The 13,327-nt window shown below is 35.1% G+C and overlaps 1 protein-coding gene across 1 annotated transcript in view; it reads right to left on the reverse strand.

Moving 5' to 3' along the window:
- LOC110378439 (gamma-aminobutyric acid receptor alpha-like) overlaps positions 1-13,327 on the reverse strand; it is a 29,416-nt gene that overhangs the window by 3,908 nt on the left and 12,181 nt on the right. The window contains exons 2-4 of the mRNA XM_064036466.1: positions 1,706-2,067; positions 1,462-1,529; positions 803-1,023 (exon numbers count right to left, since the gene is read on the reverse strand). Coding sequence (XP_063892536.1) covers positions 803-1,023; positions 1,462-1,529; positions 1,706-2,067 — 651 coding nt within the window. The remainder of the gene's footprint in view (positions 1-802; positions 1,024-1,461; positions 1,530-1,705; positions 2,068-13,327) is intronic.

A 13,327-nucleotide genomic window follows, 5' to 3' on the forward strand; every position in this document is an offset into this window, starting at 1 on the left:
AACTGGTGACCAGTTGCATATTCTCCAAGTTAAATTAGATCTTATTTATTCAATTTTTTACGTATGATTCTATTTTATCAATTTGAAAATTAAAATACACTCAATTTATTCCATTGTAGGTACAATTAAGCCATTTTTATATTTTTGATCTAATAATATCTTCCTACATTTGGAAGAAGCATGAAAATTCTGCGCTATTTTTCTCCACACTAAGCTTGTCCAAACGCTCCTTTAGAAAAATGTTTGCTTCATCAGTTATCTACTAAACGAACACGACCAGATGATAGTGAAAAAGAATCTTGATAAATCCATACAATATCTCAATGGCACTTATTTAAAAAAACAAGAATTCCCAACGGATTTTACATTCGCTGAAAGCTCTCCTCAGTAATCGGATCAGGGAATATTTTTCACTTTGCCAATTAAAAATGTCGGACGCTTTGGTTGTGTAAAGGGTATGAAATTAATTATTCTCAAAAGTTAATTGGGATTTTCGTATTTGTGGACTCCAGACCAGTAAAGTTTTGTACCGTAGTTGATTGACTGTGACGCTGGCTTTGCCGCTCTATAAATATGTCGTTCCATGGAAAACTAATGCGTGCTCGTAAAAGGCTGGGTTGTGTTGCTCACTCTTGCATTAACGGGTTTAACTTTTTGTATGCTTACACGATTCATTCATAAAATGTATAGACCAGGTCAAAGATGTAATTTAATTGAGTAATAATTATTGTGAATACTTTTTTCGTCACTACACGGATAAGCTGAAAAATTAGCACAAAAAGGTACTTCAAATAAATTTTACCTCATGGAATACAAAATATCTCCATGCTGACTAATCCTGAGCAACTTATTGGGTACGGTGATAGTGTGCACGTAGGAATGTTTCCCGTTATAGAAATACGTGTCTGGCCGCCAAATCCTTTCGAGCATCTTGATAGAAAGTGACAGCGAGCGGATGGGACCCAGGAACGACAGCCGGGTGTCGCGCCAGTACTGCCTGAAGTAGCAGTCCATTGAATAATCCTGTTACGCAAAATATTTGTGTTACATAAAATTATGTGAATATTCATCGATTTATAATTATATACGAAATATGTTTTTGCGTTCTGTTAGGCTAAGCAGTAACATGCGGGAAAAACGCCTGCGTTATATTTGTATAGGACTCATTAATTAAATAAATATGGTTTTCCATAAAGTTATTGAGCATGGAGTATAATGTTTGAATTTATTACGACAATCAAAATACCTAATTGGAATACTCTATAGGTACATAGAGTTAAGAACAATAATGATGTTGTTCACCTACAATTGAGGAACTTGACAAAAAAAACACTGTTCAACTATGCTACATAATATCGAAGCACGCTCGTAGCGATTTCGTAGCATTTTTCGTAGCACGTAGCGTAGTAAGATTCCACAACAAAAATGTGTGCGTATTTTGAATTAAAAAATGAAACTCACCATATCAAGTTCAGATACAGGTCCCATACTTCGTATAAGGATATTGGTTTGGACGACAGTAGGGTAGCCTGTAACAAATCCAATAATTCCTATATTTTCTGCGAGATTTCTGGCGTACAAAAAGTGACACAATTGTGTCTATAAGTCTCGATACTTAGGTTGATTAACATTTTGTCTACTAACGGAAATGTTTGATGTTAGAATGTTCATCAAATAAAACTTTCTATATCACAATCATACATACCTTTACCATGCGTAGGCAACTGTGAATTTTCGTAATTTTTCAACAAGTTTTCGAGGACCAACGTGATATTCTTTGACACGGCGTCATTGATGCTTCTCTTGGCGTTTTGTTTTAGCGTGAACGCGTCAACTTCGTCGTAAGTGCCGTTGATATAATTGGAGAGTAACATTTCAGAGGCATCCCAGTAGTCGTGTTCCCTCTCGGAGGTATTGTGTGAGAGATTTTTAGCGGTCGCAGACAAAATGCCGGGAGTGTGTTGTGGTGTAGCATCGTCTCGGGAGTTCAGGGATGTCAGCGATATTGGAAACGTTCCATTTTTAGTCGTCAAGTAGATTGCTCCTTTCCCGTCAACTTGGAAAATGCTGTACACAGAGATTGAAATGTGATGTTTAATTTTGAAGAACATTATGGATAGCTTGAAAATAGTATACAATTGTGATGAAAAAATAAAGGCCATAAAAATCGATGCAGTCCCAATTAAATATACCGTGACGGTTGTTTAAAATGATTTAAAATGATCTCGTTATTGGTTTATTTATTTTGCTCCCTTCCTATTTCTGTTCATAAACAAAAATATTGAGTCGTTAAAGAAATGATGGACTTTCGAAAACTTCAAAAAACAGTTTATTTTTTTGAATAAAATTCTTTGTTATCAGATACGACCCTTTCAGATATCTAAAGTCGGTGGTTTAATTGCTTGAATATTAAGTAACACGGGCCGTGTCGAGACTCTTCAGGCAACGTCATTTGCTATGGAATACGGGTTTATAAGAACGATATCTTGGCATCCAGCCCGGGTCGCTATTTTTTGTTTCACTTTATGTTAAAAAGGGTTGCCTAAACGTCATGAATCTCAACTTATACAACCGCTATATTTTTCTCGGGTCTTTTGTTTTTATCTGTAGGTATCAGGAATTGATTGAAAGTGTATGATCATAATAAAAAATAAATTGCAGACACATAGTTCTAACACAAAATTAAAGTATCAAGGAAATATATTCATAAGCACGTGTGTGAAGTTAGAAATCCGGTGTTATCCAGGTGTGTAAACGCTATAGGAACACATCTCATTTCCTGGCGTCACTACGTCATTTTCGATACTTAAAAAGTCATCTGCCTAGCCTTTTCCTAAATATTCTGAGGTCACCTTCCAGTCAAACGCATGTAGCTGGCTACCAGTGTTTTACATGGGCAACTCGATACCCTTGGTAATACTGGTTGTCAGACTTTCTGACTGCCTATAACGACTGCTAAAGATGTTCAAATGATAGCTTATAATGATTATAGTTATGAAGTGATAAACAGTATTTCACATATTGGAAGCAATCAATAGCCGAGTATACAGTGACCCAGTCAACTCGGATGTATGTGAGTCTAATTGCAGGCTGACATGCAATGATTGCTCCTTCTCGTGCATGATTTGATTGCTAGTTTGCCGCCTCTATTCCGCAACTAGGATTCCATTCAATGCGAAATATTGTTTGGCTCATCAATATTATGGAACTGACATAACGATATAGTAGCACATAATTTTGAGCTATATATTTTTTTTATAACCTATAGATACTAATATAATAAAAAATAAAAACTTTTTTAGTTCCTTTGTTTCTTTGGCTGTTTTACCCTAAACTACATATTTCACTGTTGATAAGCTACACTTTTTCCGAGTAACATATCTCAGTAGGTACGGGCAATACTTCTCATGGCGGGTAAAACGGCAGGAAAATGCCTAGTCGAAAATATTTTTGTAATAAAAACTTTTTTAAAGTAATCAACGTCTCGCAAATTAGTTTTTGAGTGGAAACCTCATACTCGTATCATTCTGTTTTCCAATTTATTTCCAATCTAGGTACGAACGTTTCTATTTGAATTTATCTGTTTGATTGATGGCAAAAGTTATAATATCGAAATCGTCTTGATGTAATATCTTGTAAGCTTGTAAGTTAATTTCGGAGATTTACACATCTTTCTAATTTATATCGTGTTCTACTTTGAGCAGTTCTACTAGAAGTCATTATTGACTTTAAGAGCGTGTACGCTCGCCGCGCGATGTCAACTTTAGGTAATTCAACGCAAAAAATCGCGCAGACTAGCGTCGTGGCTGTGTGCGTGCCTATCATACTTCACGTATAGTCACACGAACCATTTTGATCCTTTCGAGTGAAATTAGTAGAACAAAAAATATATTATTTAGTAAATAGTTAATAGCGATAAAATAGTGTAAGTCTATGGATGACTAAAATATCAAGGCATGAAAATAAGTCGTTAATACTTACACTCTTTTGCAAAAAAATCTGACTCCTATGAAAATCTTGGTTTTGAGGACTTTCTGTATATTACATACAATTTTCAACAGTACGAAATAGTTGACTGATGATTAATGGCAATGTAAGAGTTTCTGTATTTTAACCGATTTCAAAAAAAGGAGGAGGTTTCAATTAAATTGTTTTGTGATTGTTCTCAATCTGATTGTTCTCGATTTCTCAAAGACGCCTGGACCGATTTGAAAAATTGATTGGTTATATGAATGGTCCAGTCCATCCAGACCGAAAAATTGTGGTCAAATAACAACAATTGCCGGAAAGCCAAATATTGGTGAAGAGCTTGGGTTTACCAAATAAATAAAATTAAAGTTTTAAGTTATCTATCCTATACGCTTCAAAAGTTATTCGGGATCAAAAGTCAAGGGTACATCCAAAATGAACATATAAATAGCTCTGCTCCTATCTAGCCTAAGGAGTCCGCCATATTGGATTAAGACTCGCGACACATTTTTTTGTTGAGTTATTCATATCAAGCCCTTTCATTTGATACCCATATCGTAAGAATGCATTAAAAACATTTTTGTCTCCATCTTGGGTATACCCCCATATTGGATATAGAATCATACATTGTCATTAAAACTGAACTTTCAAACAAAATTTCAACTCAATCGATAAAAAAATATGCTTCAAAATTGAGCTTTAAATAAAATAGTAATGTATCAAGATTTGTTGGTCGCGCTTGAAATGTACTCTATTCTCGGTATCCACGGCAGAGGTTATTCACCCTACGCGATGTGACGGAGCGACACGTCCTCTCTCTGTGAAGCCTTGCGGCGGTCTGGTTTGAGTTGACTCGCGTGCAGCGTTTTATAGTAGTTTTTAAATAATTTATAAAAAAATAAAAACGAGAGATTAAATTATAATGTAAAGTTTATGTTTAAAAAAAAGAGTTATATTACTATAGTAAATAATTGTTATATTAAATTAAGTAACATAGGTAGGCAAAAAAAGCATTTGAAATTCACAATTTTTCACATTGTTAAAATATTTTTTTCTGAAAGATAGAGACCTAAATCAAAAAATGTTTTCAACTAACTATAGGCATGGGGATTTCGTCTATGAGTAAAAAAATAAATATGATTAGATTTGCCACTATTTTCACATGAATTTAAGCTTCGAAATAGACGCTGAACGGGAATTTTATAAATCATCTGTTACGTTATAGGGGTTTTAAGTATTTAAACTACACAAATTGAAATTTATGTTCAATTAACTATATAGACAGTGAAATTAACTTGCGTTATTATAAATTAACATAGTTATAGGATAAGTAGTTAATGAGAAACAGTGGTTTGAAAAGTACCTTTTTAGGCCAAATGGCGCGCGGTTGACGTACACGCTCTTAATATGGAACTAGACGTTATGGGTACACTGAACTTGCGAGATTTTAAAATATAGGTAATAAAATTGTTCTATGAGCAAAATGAGCATTATCAATATTGTTTCCCATTACCCTGAATAGTAGGTAATTTATAATAGTTAGTAGTAGTAGTAGTTCGTGATTAGATAGGACCTTTAAAATAAATAATCAGATTAAAGAAATACCTAAGGTCCTAAGTGCCTGTAAAGTTTTCAAGAAAATTCAAAGAGATCAAACTTTTTAGTTCTGTCAGTTCAAAAATAAAGTTCCAGTGGAACTGTTACGTAAAGGGAGTGGTTTTCTAATATTCTTGCTCATTTCTCCGTCAGGTGACAGTGAGTTCTGAATGGACCGGTAATATTGCGCGGCGCTCTCCGTTCAGCTGCTTGTGGCATTAATGGTAATTAGCTCCTAGTCGAATACCTGAGAGCATTAATGAAGCATTTTTCAAGTATGACGTACCCACTATGGTAGGTACGATGCCGTTATGGTGAATTATGAATAAGCAGGCATATTATAATTGTACTACAGACGAAGATTTTGTGTACTATAAAGATCGTTAAATGCTTTATTTCGTTCTAAGGTCGATTTCAAAAATCGTTTAAAGTGTTATCGATACTGACTAAGATAAAATACCCATTCTAAAAATAGGTGTGACATTATATACTCTTAAGTACATAGGTGATGTTACGGTTTATCACCACTTACAAACAAGCGAGATAAGGGTTGAAAATTCATTTATCGGTCAAAAGGTCGTATTACAAAAGATATTGACCAAAGCTAAGCCTCAAATTGACAAAGCGTTTCATTTTCATCGTATTATGTGGGGTAGAAAATGGTTATTGAGCGACTTTATTATACGACTAGGTATAGGTACCAATGAAAAAGAAACCTTTGAAAATAACTTTCAACATAAAAACCATTTTTGATCATAGAAAACACTACTGCTTTTTAAATTATGAAACGTAAGTTTAACTGAAACTGAAATGTAGGTACTGTGTGAAATAAATAGACTCCTGGAATACCTATATTAACTGTGTTGGATTCGCGTGTTCGTAGTGTTCAAAGGGAGTCGCGTCAAAGGAAGCATCTTATCAATGTAGAGGGCTTGATACTCAACACTTATTGATTGAACCAATCTTAGAAGCTATTAACGCCGCAAAGAAACTATTTATATAGGCATATAGGGACACTGTTACCACATACAGTGTGATTATTTAAGATGCATATGTAATATATATGTTATGGACCATGTGATTAATTCGGGCATTATTTATAATGCCCGAGCATTATGAATAATGTCTAGCTTTATCGGGCCAAGTGATTAATAACTATCTTGACTTCATTATTTATCACATTGCACGGGCATTATTATATTGCTACATGATAGTTGGGCAATTTGATAATAAAGCTATATTTTATGCGGTGCGAGGGTGGCAGTTGTTCTAACAAATAAATCCTGTTACTTGCTACATATTTTATGATTATTGTTTTAAATTATATGTTCTATTTTAATGGGAAATTATAAGTCTAGCCACAAAATTATTAATTGGAAAATTGTCATCTAATTTACTAACTCGGCCTCGTTTTTTTATGGTAGAATTTAATTTGGATTCAAAACATTATATTAAGGCGAGGAAGTGGTCAACAATAATTCCATAACCGGCACGCGCATCTAAGGCGCCAAAAGGGGTCGGAGCGTCTGAGCGGGGCGAGGATAACAATACGCGCGCTAGCTTATAACTAAAAGTCGTAAGCGACAAAATGGTTTTGTAATTTTATTATTTAGAAATGATAATTTGATAAAAAATCCTACTACAATTTTAAAGAGTATGTATATACTCAACTACTAAAAAAGTTAAGAGGCTTTAATCGGTCCCGTTTGCCCATAATATGTGAATCTCTTTTTAAAAAGAGGTATGTTTGATATATTTTTCTCTGTTATAAAAGTTACCTAATCATGTTTCTACAACTAACAAAATAAGGTTTATATCATGAACTTTCAGGTAACCAAGTTGTATTTTGATCCGTTTTGTATTTACTGAGAAAAATTGACATCCTTGGCGCCAAAAATTCCAATTCGTCCTCTTAAAAACTGAACTTAGTGACGAAAACGAATCGCTGCAAAACCGACTCCACGTAGTCTTGTCTGCCCTACCCCTAGAGTGCAATTCAAAACCGCGTAGGCACGGAGGGGCGAGGCGGCCTGCGAGCTGAGGCGCAGGTAGTTGAAGCGCTCGCCGCCGCGGCTGAGGCTGGCCGGCTGGGCCGGCCAGCAAGCCGAAGCTGCGGTGGTGAGCGTGAAAACCATCTGCGACGATAAGCTCGCATGGGACCGCCGGAGCCGTGACAGAAGCCATGCTTGCTGCATGTTGCATGCTTACTTCTATGCTCTGTCAATTGATATGGGATGTGTTATATTTAGTTTATTTTAAGTTAAATGTCAATAACAATAAAAAAATGAAATTAAATATGTTTGTATTACTTTGCCCAAAAGGTCACGGGCAATATGTATAGTGCCCGGTCAATTTGATTGTTTGAATAATTATTATCAAATTGCACTCTCATATTGGGCATTATTCATAACGCCCGGGCATTATGTATACTGCCCAATTTATCACTTGGTCCATAACATATATATGCAAGCAGAAGAAGTTTATGATAAGTTTTTAGTGTCAATTGAGAAATGTTTTACTTTATTGAACGCTGCAGTACCTATAGTATGCATTTCCTCTGCTTAAAAAGTGCCAGGCTAATATCGCAAGGCATTATCACCAAGCCAACATATCAAGCGTCTCTACCATTTTTCTTAAAACCTTCCTCTGAATCCCGTTCCAAGTTCTCAGCCAGTTCTATAATCATAATGTATTGGGTTAAAACTTGTGTGCGGGGTTCTGTAAGATCAAGTTAGGTTGACAGCGATGGCGACCCGCTCTAATAGAAAGCTACGGTAAAAACTATCATTAGGACGAGAAGAGAAAACTTCGTAAGTTTTGTTTTATAACTAAATTCTTTGCACAGTTACAGTACTTAGCGGTATGACTAGGCGTTGGTTACCGGGATTTTTTGCAGCTGTTGTAATTTGTTTCGTTTGGTATAGAATATGATTATATTCGTAGATCCTGAATTTGTCAATCTGTAATGAGCTAAGATGATATATCATTTAGTATATAGGTACCTACTACAATTTGTCGTCCAGGTAAAACTTCCAGGGCTCACAAATGAGTAGGGTTTATTAATAACTTTCAAAAATCAAAGAAGTACTTTACCTACTTAGCTTTCTCATAAAGAAGCTTCAGACGACCTCCAACATAAAAAGGTTAAGTCTAAATAAAATAACGAAGTTGTTTCACATCAAGTGACCTTAATTATATTTTCTTTGTTGCAGCGATAAAAAGTGGTTGCGAGGCGTCATTGGAAGAGTGGAGGGTTCTCGAAGGAAGAAGGACTCTTCGGCTGGTACAAAATGTGCCAAATTGACAACTCAGGCCGCGATCGCACTTCTGATACTGCAGTGAGCGCGCCCTTTGATTTTTATCTGTCGTTACTACGTACTTGATGTATCATTTTTTTTATTCTTTAAAGGTCAAAGTGAATGAGAGAGAGTGTATTCCTGTAAAGTATCAAGAGGTGGATTTTTCCTATGTTGTTTGAAGTTATAAATATTTTAAAATTCATAACTTCACAATGTAAAAATAAAAAGTAGCACGTCAGCCCAAAATGATGAGCTATTATTTGGTCTCACAGATTTTTTGTTCGTATAGGTAATATAATTGCGAGTACTGGATCGTTGTCCAAGACCCAAGATATGAATGCTTCAGCATCGTAAATAAAAGATACAATATAGATCTGTGACTCTCTTATGCACACTCTATGAACTGCCCTATGTTATAAGTTTTGCTTACAAGGGGGAGTTCAAAGAGTGTAGGTAAGGAAATACATAGAGTTCATAAAGACATAGGGGATTTCATAGAGTGTAGGTACATAAGGAAATACAGGACCAGTAGTTCCTGAGATTAGCGCGTTCCAACAAACAAACAAACAATCAAACCCACAAACTCTTCAACTTTATAACAATTTCAAATTAATATTAGTATAGATATTTATCCATTCTATGAGGTTAGTTTTTGAAGTTCTAATATTTCTCTACCCTACATATAACACAACACACATGTCCTTATTCAAGCAGGATTTCTGCGAAGGCCTGTTAGATACTTGTTTCGGCATAGCTCGTTCGACACAAAGCGTTAGATGCTCCGTACATTTGCGATAAGCTTCACTATAAAGCCTCACATCGCTCGCCCTAATGTCTGATACTCCGTCTGCATAAGTAGTACTTCTCTCAATGTTGTTGTCTTCTCTCTTGTTGCCACTAATCTACAATGAATATGAAACCAATAAAATGTTGACTTAATGATATTGGTTATATGACTGTCAAAGTCTTCACCTCAATTATTTCAGGCAAACAATTTTACATATTATGTACCTACCTCGTCAAATTAAAGTTCCTAACAACTGTTAACGATAACTTTATGTAACAACTCACAACTAGGCCTTTCAAAATAAGGGTTCTCTTTATATTAAAAAAATCAAACGATTTCCAGGGAGTTACAAGAATAGGCTTTTAATATATCGGCCTAAGAAACTAGATTCGTTTTATTCGATCTTTGACAGATTGAATATTGGGAACGCCAATATTCATCTCTCTATTGATTGACTTACTTAGTATACTTTTTGATGTTAACCTCATACAAGTAATGTCAAATAACTATCCGTAGTAGAAATTGGGAAAGACCCTGAGACAAAACATAAACACAAGCGGGATAAGGAGCAATTTTTTTTTGTCTAGAAACGATAAGGAGTTGAATAAAACTGAATGAAAACTAAATAATTCATTTTGATTATTTCGACAACGTTCAATTATTTTGGCGGAAAATACTTGTTTGATTTATCTTAACACTTCCTTACTTAATTTACTTTCTGTTTAAGTTCTAAAATCCTTATTAAGTCTACTATAAGTGACAAGCTTCATTGTTGGCAAGTTTGCCCAGCTAGCCCGGAGAAGCAGTTTTAATTTTCTTATGCCAACATTATCACGTAACCAATTAAAATTCTGTTATAATACATAAACCCCTTTAATTAATTACCAGTAGCGAGAGGATTTATTAATTACTTTACAATTAGCGCGGTGCCATGTCCTTCAATGTGAAGCCGAAATCCGTAACAAGTAGTCGTCTAAATGTCTCTAAAACAAATACACTTTGCAAAGACAAGGTTTTTATTTATATTCATAGTTCCACATTAAGTAAACTATTAGTTATATACAGTTTAAAACCTTACCATTCATCCGTTTCATTATTGACTTGATAATCATTGTATTGCATTGTTATTACTACGTCGTAGAGGAAAACGAAGATATTACTTAATAGAAATACTATGTTAATAGTTTGAACGCTGGGTCGAGAGGGCGAGAGAGCGCGAGGGTCTGCCAGGACGAACAGATGTCCTAGCAGCACTACTGCGCTCGGCAGAGGAGGCTCGAAAGTTTCGAACTGTTCCAGAACATATCCTATAGCCATCAAGATGTGACCAATGTATGGCAAATATATTTCAACCACAGACTTGAGGTTAAACATTTGTAAGAGCTTGTGACTACCTGCACGTCATTGTTTGAGTGTTGCGAAGCGTTGTCTTCAACTCCTGGTATTCTCCGATGATGGAGAGTATGTTGGCAATCACGAAGAAACGATTCGCATTAAGACCACGGCGTAATTGTTTGAGGTAGAACACGTCTTCTATGACGGTCCACGCGTCGGATATCATGGCCAGGAAGTGCCCCAAGAGTATGAGCAGACTCGCCATGAGACACGGGTTGTAGTCGTCGCAGTACATCTTGCCGAATAGGTATCCGAGTATAACCAAGCAGTTTCCTACTACGGATAAATAGAAGTTTATTACAGACATGCAACAGTTGATGGCTGACGCTCGACAGTCTCCTATTAAACAGTTGCATTGCGTGAGAAAGTCTTTTCGAATGCAAAGCTTCATATTTTTTGGCCTGCGTCCATAAGCACATCAGACAATGGTACTTATATTGTCGTTACGTTATTTGTTTGGTAGCTTCTGTCCATTGCTCAAACCAGTCATTGTCTACATCTCCACTCTCTTTCAGTGCCCACGTTGCAGGTTTCTTCTTACTTTAGTTCATTTTCTATTATGTGTTCTGGGCTACTACAGAATTTAGTGATAATTTGATGCAAAGTAGGTTATGGATTTTGAAGTTTATTTTGACATTGTCACTGAAACGGTTTCATAAAGAAAATATTCATCTATATATTTCAGCGGAGTCTGACCTTCTAAGAGGATGTTGTATTTTAAATTAATATTTCTGGTAAGTAGACAATTTACAATATTTGGGACACAATATTGAATCTACAATGTAAAAGAATGTCTATGTGGAAAATTGTCCCCGAGACCCGTAGTCATCGTTGGCGAATATTATTAGAATATTATACAGTGGTGGCAAGCAGGTAGACCGGAGCACACAGGTATTTGTTTTTAGTGAGGAAAAGGGTAAATTCCTCGGGGAGGCGAGTGTGTCGAGCGGCTTCAGATATAAAACGCAATGCACACACGCGGCACAGTATTGGTATGTAAAATAAAATTATATTTTAGAGTACAGCTTCTCCAATCTATTCACCATAAACATTCAAAGTATTTATTTGTTCCAATAGCAAGTTTTATATTCAAATAAGTGATGAAGAAACTCTTGGAGGAGTTTAAAATGTCGCGTTCACATTTGGGTATGTTAGCAGTTCAATTTATTTGATAATTATTTTTTGGCTCACATAAAATTCTATTGTGAAGCTGAAGAAAGAAATCTCTAAATTCATTATAGTCCCCAGACACCTTCTATGTAATGAAATTATAAGGGTTGAATTGCAAATAGGCTGAAAATTTGTTTGTGCTTGATGAAATAAAAATATTTTAATATATTTCCAAATTGTTACAGAGATTATGATAGTTTGCAACGTGAAAAAATATGGCTAGATTTCTAAACTAAATCTATTTTTTGTAAATTTTGTAATATATGTAAATTGAGACCAAAGCTATTCAAACGAAGTTAAATAAATAACGTGTAGTGAATGAGTTTCAAACGTTTTCAAAGTTCTGTTATCCTGCAATTTTGAAACCTATTATTTCTAGTATTGGGCGAATTCAATGTTTATATTAAGCAAATAAGTAGATATGTATTTCGAAACAGAGTTTTGTTACTTATGCTTTAAAAAATAAATAATGGAACGAAATTATTATTATCGTTAAACACTATATACTTGTAAGTTGGCAATCAGCCATAAAATAGTGCGGTTTTATAAACTTTCAGCTTTCACCATATTTACGCCAAACGTGGTTACAATTGCGCCATAAATACACCATCATATGTATGTATAACATATTTTAATTAATTTAAAATGGAGAGTAAAGAATTCTTGATGTCTACTGGGCCACAAGAAGGGACCTAATTCAGCATTTTATGCGATAAAAAAAGTTAAAAGAGAACTTAACTGTCTGCATATCTCATAAAGGGTATCTGCCACATTTTCATGTTTGTGAAGACGTAAGTCCATCGCTCATAGCCAGCTAATTTGCAAGTTACTGGCTGTCCCGTCTACTGGTTATGTAGCGTTGACTGATCACTTTACCACTTTACCACTTTCTTGTTCTTCAAGTTTTTGAAGATTTCTTGACGGCTAACTTTCTATCTAATCCGAACTATAAGCTAACCCATTTACTCCCCTGTTGTTTTTTATCAACCAGTGCTGCGGTTTTGAAATTCTATCTTCATTTTCTATAAAGTATTATATTATATTATCCCGTTAAATTTTAAAACTACGTTTAAAAATGTCACTGTTCTTCCACCACTAACCGCTCAACAGG

The sequence above is a fragment of the Helicoverpa armigera genome, chromosome 10, assembly GCF_030705265.1.
Source record: "Helicoverpa armigera isolate CAAS_96S chromosome 10, ASM3070526v1, whole genome shotgun sequence".
Classification (NCBI taxonomy): Eukaryota; Metazoa; Arthropoda; class Insecta; order Lepidoptera; family Noctuidae; genus Helicoverpa; species Helicoverpa armigera.